Here is a 10,000-nt window from a genome sequence, read left to right as displayed (position 1 = left end):
TTCTCCTTCTCTCTCCCTCTCCCTCTCCCCCTCCCCCTCCTTTTCTCTCCCTCTCTCTCCCCCTCTCTCCCCATCTCTCTCTCCCCCTCCCCCTCTCTCTCCCTCTTTCTCCCTCCCTCTCTCTCTCTCCCTCTCCCTCTCACTTTCTCTATCTCTCTTTCTTTCTATCTCTTTCTCTCTTCCAATCTTTCTTCCTCCATCCCCCTCCCTCTCTCCCTTCCTCCCTTCCTCCCTTCCTCCCTTCCTTTCCCCCTTCCATCCCCCCTCCCTCCCTTTCCCCCTCTCCTTTCCTTACTTTCTTCCTCCCTTTCTCTTCCCTTTTCCCCCACCTACCCTCTCCCCATCTCTCTCCCTCAACCTCTCCCTTTCCCCTTCTTTCTCCCTCTCTCTCTCTCCTTCTTTCTCTCTCCCTCTCCCTGTCTTACTCCCTCCCTCTCCCCATCTCTCTCTCCTTCCCTCTCCCTGTCTCTCTCTCTCTCTCTCTCTCTCTCTCTCTCTCTCTCTCTCTCTCTCTCTCTCTCTCTCTCTCTCTCTCTCTCCCTCTCTCTCTCTCTCTTCTCCCTCCCCTCTCCCCCTCCCCCCCCCCCCCCCCCCCCCCCTCTCCCTCCCTCTCCCTATCTCACTCTCCCTCCCTCCCTCTCCTTGTCTCTCTCTCTCCCTCCCTCCCTCTCCCCATCTCTCTCTCTTTCTTTCTCTCTCTAGCCAACACTTAGAAATATGTATACTGAAAAACCAATGTAAAAGAGTAATATACAATTATTAACCCATTAACCCATTCACACCAGATGACGTGCTGACACATTTCGTGGTTTTTGCATCAGATGCCAGCGACGAGATATTTTGTAAAGGCCGGCGTTCGGGATGAGCAAGCAGACAGCCCAGCCTCACGGCTAGTGCACCCGAGAATCCCGAGGTGTTAGGCTTATGCGTTCGAAAACTCTGGCATTCTGACCATTCAGGGCCAGAATCGCCCCAGTGTGAATGGGTTAACGGCGGGGCTGTTTTGGCTCCAAATGGTTGAAGTGCCAGGATATTTCAAACACGTAAGCTTAATGCCTCAGGATTTTCATCTGCACAGGCTGCGGCCAAGCGCTATACACCCGATCACCCAGCGCACCTGCCAGGAGGATAGCCATGATGATATATCTCGTCCCTGGCGGCTGATGCTCTCACCACTTTATGTGATATCTTGACACCCGTCGTTAGTGGGTTAATTAAGAAATTGCCACTGATGCTTTTTGTAACTGTGGTTTGGTATTGCAGATATGAACACCAGGACATTGCTCTACACTGTGGCACAATGCTACGAGAGTGTGCCAGGTATGAGGCTCTTACACGAATTATTCTGTACAGTGACGACTTCTATAACTTTTTCAAGTATGTGGAAGTGTCGACCTTTGACATCGCATCTGATGCCTTTTCTACGTTTAAGGTAATTACTGTATGCATTCCGTTAATTAGATTGAACTTGTGGGATTGTTTTCCATATTCTTAACCTTTTAATTGGGTAATGCCGCTCCTGCTGGCTACAAGATCGCGCTTTGACTAAACGTGAGATATTTCCGTGCATGATGCCCTACTGAGCCTCTGAGTGCTTTTCACCTGGCCTCTTCAATGGGGAGATAATTAGAGGTTTTTATATTTGTATACATTATATACATATGTAAGGATGTAGAACATATGTTTTGAGGGAGAGATCATTATTTGTTTGTTAATACTGTTTATTGGTATGATCTTTATATAAACTGTATTTATTTTAACCCTAAAAGGATTTTGTCATGCTTAGTTTATGACATGCACAATTTATACCAATATTCAACAGGAAGTTAAAAAATTCTTGTAATATTACAAGAATTGTGTAGATTTTAATCTTTGAGTTCCAAAAATACATTTCATTTTGTTTTGATTGAATCAGAGGAGAGAAAAGCGATTTAGTGCATTTCCTTGTCAGATAGTAAGTGTCTCCATTGATGACAGAGACAAGACTATCCATGATTTTGTTTTATTGTTTATTCATTTTCACACATGGATGGTTCTACAAGTGCTTAGTCACCAATGAATCAGTTAAACCTAACCTTACACCTTTTTACCTCCTTCCATGAATTTACTGGTAGAAAAAGTTTATTTCTATTGCTGTTATTATTGTAGTTATCAATAATATCAATAAAAGTTATAAGGGAAATAGGTATGATGAATTAGGCATTGGTGACTAAGCACTTGTGGAACCTTGTATGTGTAAAGAAAAGTTAAAAAATAAAACAAAACCATAGTGGGCCGTGCAGGTATACTTACACTCCTAGCATCATCAGGTTTAAAGTCTATACAATTTTATCATAATAGCAAATATATAAATTAATGTTCAAACCCCCAAAAGAAGAAAGGGTGAGAGGGAACAGAGCTCTTGGTTTTGTACATGGCCTTCCCCATCCTGAGTCATGGGTATCACTTACATTTCGAAACACAGGATTCTCACCATTACCACCATGGCTTTGCTTTGAAATGATTATGTAAATTCAGAATGAAGGTTACAAATGACAGTTTTCATTTAACTTTTCAAAATACTTATTATTAATATCCTAATATAAGCATTATACTATATGATATAATAGATAAGGTACATTTGACCTCAAGTGTGTGGTCCCTTAGTTTATGTACAGCATTTTGAAGTTTTTGTAGCAATCAAATTTTTCATCCATAGAATATAGACTTGGCATAGAGGTGCACTATCTATTGGATTTGGAAATTCAGTCAATACTTCATCAACATATTTTAGTAATCTCAGTATATATTGTGGTGGAGGATTGTTAGTTCTGAGGTTCAAATAGATAAACAACTTTTATCAGTTTCAACTCCATTGATGTACAGTTTGTGAATTTGATTTTATTATTGCATTGCAGCCCCCATAAAAGTGATTATATGGAGAATAAAAATAGACCGCCAGTAATGAAGTATTCATGTTCATTTTATAAAAACTTAAGGAGAAGCCAACAACTGCACATATTACACTGATTTTCTGATTCTCCAGTTTACAGTTACTTGAACATTACAGTTTTTACATTTGATGGTGGTGGAATTGTTTCAACGATAGTTATTGCTTATGATAGGGTTTCATTTTTATGTAAGATGTTCAGAACTCACCCTGAAACTTCTATATGATAATCTTAAACAATACAAAAAATGTCTTCAGTTAAGGAGAAAATAATATTTTTTGTTGGCAGGCCACACTTTTTTCTGTTTTGTTTTGTTTTTTAATACTTTATTTATAATGTCTTCCCTTCCTTCCAGGAACTCCTGACAAAACACAAGATGTTGTGTGCAGAGTTCTTGGAACAGAATTATGACCGAGTGTTCTCGCAGTATGAGCATCTTCTAAACTCGGAGAATTATGTGACTCGCAGACAGTCACTCAAGTTACTTGGGGAACTTTTATTAGACAGACATAACTTTTCTGTAAGTATTTGAATATGCCGTATGGTATGAATATATGCAGAATATTTTTGTTACTAAATGATGATACAATATTAAAAAATACGTAAAGATGTATTTTGTAACTGTTAATTATTTCGCAGGTGATGAAGCGATACATCAGCAACCCTGATAACTTGAAACTGATGATGATAATGTTAAAGGAGAAATCCCGCAATATCCAGTTTGAAGCCTTCCACGTGTTTAAGGTCTTTGTAGCCAATCCAGACAAGCCCCGACCCATCTTGGAAATCCTCTTACGGAACCAGGACAAGCTTGTTGAGTTCTTGACGCGCTTCCACACAGACCGCTCCGAAGACGAGCAGTTCAATGACGAGAAAGCTTATTTAATTAAGCAGATTAAGGAACTGAAACCTCTTCCCCCGGACCAGTAGTAATAGTGAACTAGAAGAATTGAGTGGCAGCGATGGGAGTAGCTTGGGCAAAGTCTAGGCTGCTGTTGATTGAGCCACGTCATTCTCACTGAGAGGCTCATGATATAAGAGGAGCTCCCTTCAGAAATGTGACAAACACCCAGTCTTGCCCTTCAATCAGTAATTTCAACATTGTTTAGCTTCCTCTATATTATGCCTTAGAGATCCTCAAGCCCTGCTGAGGGATTGCTCATAGCATGACCCTTCATAGCTGCTGAACAATTTCTCCTTGTTGAGGACAGTCAAAGATTGCAGTGTAGTCATGGGCTTTTCAAAACTCAGCATGTTGTTGTCCATGTTGGGGCCAAAGTGAAGCTATTATGTATTCATCCTTAATCCTGTTGTGGAGGGCATTCTAGCTCTAATCTTGGAAGCAATTCAGTGTAAAAGAATAAGCAGAGAATAAGGTTTAGGAGGCAAGGTATCTGTTTTTTGCCATGGACAGTAACAATATTTTCTAACAAGCCCATGGTTTGCTTGGAAATATTATAAAAGTTTCCTTTTGGATGGAGGTGGAACAGTATGGATTATTTAACTAATACTAATTGCTAGAATTTAGAGAGGTATCATTATTCTAAATTATAAAATATGAGTATCGTAAGTGATGCTGCCACTGTCAAATTTCATGAAGAGTAATGTCCTTTTATAATATTTGTACATAAACATGTGTGGAAAGGGATGTGATTTATATTGGACAGTGTTGGTAAAATATTTAGAGTTAATGATTCCTGCAAAGCAAATGTTGTTCTATGTCATATTTGGGTACTTAAGATTCTTTTAATGGAATAATTTTAAGATTATCTGAATATCATGCAACAGCTATTTTTCGTACATATATATAGATATATATAAAATGTAAGCTGGTTGATTTCCAGCTAGAAATACCACCCGTAATTGCATTGGCTTTTGATCTGGTTTGCAGCAAGGAATATTAATATACTTAAGATATGTTCATTAATGAGAGAAGATAGGCAAGATATATCATTTATGAAAGATAGGAGCTTCAGTAAAAGGTTTTAGAACTTTCAAATAGTAATGAATATAAAAAACAGGAAGAGCAAATGTGAGTGAAAAGGTCTCCATGCTTCCTAGACAAGTAAAGATTTATAAGGAAAGGCTGTAAAATGAGAATTTCATCCAAGTGGGACTTAATATTTATGGAATCAACATCCATCAGGCCAATTGATAGTTTGATGGATTAAGCTCATTGTAATTGCCCCAGAAATAATAGAAATCATGAAGAGAAGGACATCCTGTAGACCGAACAAGTTGGAATGCTGTCACTAGTTTAGCATACGGCCATGTGATACAGATTTCCATGAAGTATCTTAGAGTTTTGTATCATTGGTTTTCATACAGTGCAAGGTCATGAAAGATCATTTTTAATATAATTTTTTGTTATGCTGAGTTTGTTATTAATTAGGAAATTATTTTAATTTAATGTAAGAATAATACCAATGTTAACATATTTCTTTAGTTTGGATTATGTAGGGTGCTTCATCACAGTTTTGGCAGTATTTGGCAAATTTCTAGAGGAAAGCGCATTTGGCACTTAATAGTATGAAGGTAATTACTTTTTTATGAATGGTTTTAATTTATATGTATTTCAACATCAAAGAATATTGGCTAGTGAATCCATGCTAAAAATATATTGAATAAACTTTGGTGTATGTTTGTTTAACCAAATGATACTTGAGGTAATTTTTTGTGAATTAGATATAAAGAATTCAACATATTTCCTTGTGTACCTATAAAATGACTAAATGCAAGATCTGGAAGGTTATTCAGATGAAAATCAAATAAAATCAAACCAGATATTTTCAGATAATAACTCTTAAACAAAAACATATCAGATATACAATCATATATCATTGAGCTTTTTTATATGCATAAAATGAAGTTTTTGTCGTCAAAGGACTATTTTTTGACAACAAATATAATTAATTCACTTAGCACATTTTGTCCATCACAAGGAATAAGAAGAGAAAAATGCAATTTTACAAATTTAAATATATGCAAAAAATGCAGTAAACAACTAAGAACTGCAGAATTTACAATATTATATTTCTGTTGCTATTTAATTGGCAAATACTGTTCTGCCGGAACAGGTTATTAAAAAAAAGTTTCCGGGATAGATTCCTTGAAGAGAAAGTAAAACACAAATTATGGCCTAGGCCCCATCCACATGTGTGAACTTTGCTCAGCAAACTGCTTAGTGGGACCTCAGAAAGGTAGAAACTGAAAAATAATACAAGTAAAGCCTTGTAACAAAGCTTTTCTCAATTTCTTCAAATATGACATTATATCAAGCAAAGTTTGCTGAGCAAAGCTTGACCATTTGAATCCCTTGATTGATTGCATGGTTAACATAGTTAATCCATTTGACATGACTAAAATCAGAATAATTTACAGAGCTACTACGGCATTGTTTATATAAAAGATATCAGTTTTGAAAATGGGATATTTACAATAACAGTGAATAGGATGAATCACTATTAAAAACATAACAGTGAAAGATTCTTGCTCGTAAATATATTCAAAAGAAAGTGTTCATGCGTTCATACCAGAAATACTAGATTAAATTGACATGAAAAAGGCTAATTTTTATGCCAATTTTTACATTTTATATTGGAAATCCCCCAATATGCCATTACTAATTTCATTGTTCAGCTTCTTCAAGAAATAGCTAGATTCTGTTCATTCTATTTTTTTCCTTTGGCACTCTTTTCTTACTTCTGCTTATTTCTGAACTTTTTCTCATTTCTTTAGTGTACTGAAGTTCAGCAATCTGAATCTTTGTAATGCTTTGCCTAATAACAGTCATATAAGGGCCAGGAAACATTATTGATACTTCTGATATAAGGTAGTATGTAAGGCCTTTGTAACTGATTAAAAGTAAGTAACTCAGACTGAGTTAACCAGTAACTTTGATATATAAAAAGCCACTTGGTGATGCTGCACCCTTAGATGTCTGTTATTGGGGAATGAACTTCATCCTTGCTTTCCTATAAAAGAAAAAAATTGTCAATTCAAGCTCAATACTACCAAGGTTTGGGGTCTTATGGCTTTGTCATTATTGTTCTTTACTAGCTGAGCATTTTAAAGATTCTAAAATGAGTATGAAAAAATACTTTTCAAATAAAAGGTGAAGTAATAGTAACAGAAACATTTCTTAATTTCAAGATATTTTTCTTGGACAAACATATATGTATACATAGTTAAATATGTCAATAAATTGAGCATACATTCGATGTTGATACTGCACTATCATGTCATATAATCTTTCTTATTTCGAAATTCTGATATCAAGCAATACAGTTTGGTTTTAGATAATCGCACTCTCAAATCATCAAAGTATTACGAAAGAAGATAAAGATGATTAAAGACTATCATAATGCCACAAGGTATATTTATCTTTTGTCATTTTACCAAATAACCATAGATTCTTTAAGGTGTAAAGACCTTTCAGAGCCGTCATAGACGATCCAAACTCATTTTCAGTCAGAGGCATGGCTCATTACGCAAGTGTCATACATAAATACTGAAATTAAGATAACACCTGTTGGGCAAAACTAAGAACTGAAAAAATATATTTCTGACAATCAAAAAAAGGATGGAAAGATGATATTTCAGTAATGTTCTTGAATGGATTTGCCCTGGCATTTTTTTTATTAATGAAGCTTAAAGTTGAGAAGTCATCACAGAAAAAATGATCCATTTAATTAAGATCATATTCATGAATGCTCTCTGAAGAGCACACTAGTACTCATGATACATTTTCATAAATAATATAATTGTTAAATAAGACCACACCGCAGAAAAAACAAAAAAATCACAGATAAACAGGCATATGACATATACCTGAGAAATATACCATTCAGACTATTCACAAATATGTTATCATATGCTATGTTACTCATTTATCTCTGATATCACACACACACACACACACACACACACACACACACACACACACACACACACACACACACACACACACACACACACACACACACACACACACACACACACACACACACACACACACACACAACACACACACACACACACACACACACAACACACACACACACACACACACACACACACACACACACACACACACACACACACACACACACACACACACACACACACACACACACACACACACACACACACACACACACACACACACACACACAAACACACACACACACACACTTAGAGCAGTGGTTGATTAACATTATCAACACCTGTGGAGTGTAAATGCCACGGAAAGCATTGGCAGACGGGGAAGTGTCATTAACTTCTGTCTAAATATAGGTGTGACATACTTTATATATTTCCTAGAATTGGGTAGGAATTGCAATAATAGTTGATTCCGGAAACTGATAACATAAACTGATGGCGTAAAACGATGCCATACATAACGTGACAAAGGGAATAAATGAAATCGTTTCCTAGATTGTTAATAATGACGAAACTCATGACGTCAGAAACAGTGACGTACCTCATGACGTCATGCCGACAACCTTGGCCTTATTTTAGAACGTAGTTTTGAGTCGTTGATCTTTTAAAAAAAAATATCCAAATACACACAATATAAAATCTAAAACCTGATAGCGAAGCAAGACCTCGAAAAGCATCCAATTCGAAAGCACAAATATAGCACATGTTTTTTTTCTCGGTAGTCGGGATGACGTCATAGGCGAGTGTGGTAAGAGTGAGGTTCACCCTTTTCTTCTTCATCCTCAGACAAACAGTAAATAGAGGTACGTAGAGGACGCTTTTCATCTCGTGTGTGTGTGTGACAGAAAGGTCAAGAGACAGCCGTTAATAGCAGAGTGAAAGAGTGAATAGAAAGATGCTAAGATGGCCTTGAGTCCATGAACCCAAGGCCGTAATAATGTTCGTGAATCAAGGGGTAGTTTTGGGTATCAGCATCTTATGGTATGTGCATTTTCTCCGACATTGTTTGATGCTATGATTGTCATGGAAATAGTATTTCATGGGCAAATTGTGGGTAACAGTGTCATGGAATAGGATATTTAAGGGTATCTTTGGGTATCACTTGTGGTATGTGTGTCACGGTGAGTTATGGGTGTGTGTGTGGGCGTGTGTAAGTGGTAATGTTACTCTTCGTGCTGCCGTGTTTTGGGCACGTGGAAATGCAATCTATGTAGTTTTTGATGTGCTTTGAGAGTTTCAAATGTTCGTTCCTTTGGAAAGGGATACATTTTGAGATAGACTCATTTTAAGATTAGATAGGAAAAGAATGTGGGACACACAAATCATACAAAAACAATGGAAAAACTGTTTCTCATGACCCTAACATAATCTAATCTAACTAGGTTAGGCTAGGCAAGGCTAGGCTAGGCTAGGCTAGGCTAGATTAGGTTAGGATAGGCTAGGTTAGGTTAGGTTAGGTTAGGCTAGGCTAGGCTAGGCTAGGCTAGATTAGGTTAGGCTAGGCTAGATTAGGTTAGGCTAGGCTTGTGGGACACACAAATCATATAAAAACAATGGAAAAACTGTTTCTCATGACCCTAACATAATCTAATATAACTAGGTTAGGTTAGGCTAGGTGAGGTTAGGCTAGGCTAGGCTAGGCTAGGCTAGATTAGGTTAGGCTAGGCTAGGCTTGTGGGACACACAAATCATATAAAAACAATGGAAAAACTGTTTCTCATGACCCTAACATAATCTAATATAACTAGGTTAGGTTAGGCTAGGTGAGGTTAGGCTAGGCTAGGCTAGGCTAGGCTTGTGGGACACACAAATCATATAAAAACAATGGAAAAACTGTTTCTCATGACCCTAACATAATCTAATCTAACTAGGTTAGGCTAGGCTAGGCTAGGCTAGGCTAGGCTTCTAGCCCAACCAACCCCAGCCTAACCTAGCTTAGTAAAAGACCTCCCTGGACCCTGATACTTACGCTAACCTAGCACCTAGTCATGGATCTCTGAGCTATCCAGTAATTAATTTTGTGGCATCTTATCTCGTACCGTTTGTTTGGTCAGCAGTGCTCTCATGATCAGCATACACATGCTTAAGTATGCATTTGTTTAGTTCCAAATATTGTTAGTGGGAAGCGA

At 37.3% G+C, this 10,000-nt stretch overlaps 2 protein-coding genes across 13 annotated transcripts in view; both read left to right on the top strand.

The window, feature by feature from the left end:
• The window catches only part of Mo25 (calcium binding protein Mo25), a 19,870-nt gene extending 14,307 nt beyond the window's left edge, over window positions 1–5,563 (top strand). For all 8 annotated transcript variants that reach the window (XM_043029753.2, XM_043029768.2, XM_086545857.1 and 5 more), the window contains exons 5-7: window positions 1,264–1,432; window positions 3,286–3,450; window positions 3,570–5,563. In XM_043029753.2, coding sequence (XP_042885687.1) covers window positions 1,264–1,432; window positions 3,286–3,450; window positions 3,570–3,860 — 625 coding nt within the window. In that variant the 3' untranslated portion in view covers window positions 3,861–5,563. The remainder of the gene's footprint in view (window positions 1–1,263; window positions 1,433–3,285; window positions 3,451–3,569) is intronic.
• Window positions 5,564–8,517: 2,954 nt separating this feature from the next.
• Window positions 8,518–10,000, top strand: part of LOC122261962 (lipopolysaccharide-induced tumor necrosis factor-alpha factor homolog) — a 32,451-nt gene continuing 30,968 nt past the window's right edge. For 2 of the 5 annotated variants that reach the window (XM_086545867.1, XM_086545864.1), the window contains exon 1: window positions 8,518–8,674. Coding sequence is in view for 1 of the 5 variants with exons in the window: in XM_086545870.1 (XP_086401996.1) it covers window positions 8,911–8,992 (82 nt within the window). In the remaining 4 variants the exon portion in view is untranslated. The other 3 variants (XM_086545865.1, XM_086545868.1, XM_086545870.1) reach the window with 3 other exon arrangements.

The sequence above is a fragment of the Penaeus japonicus genome, unplaced genomic scaffold, assembly GCF_977035675.1.
Source record: "Penaeus japonicus unplaced genomic scaffold, GWHDUDI00000001_assembly GWHDUDI00000017, whole genome shotgun sequence".
In the NCBI taxonomy this organism is placed as follows: Eukaryota; Metazoa; Arthropoda; class Malacostraca; order Decapoda; family Penaeidae; genus Penaeus; species Penaeus japonicus.
Note: the sequence above shows the minus strand (reverse complement) of the source record. Positions and strands in the feature narration are given on the sequence as shown.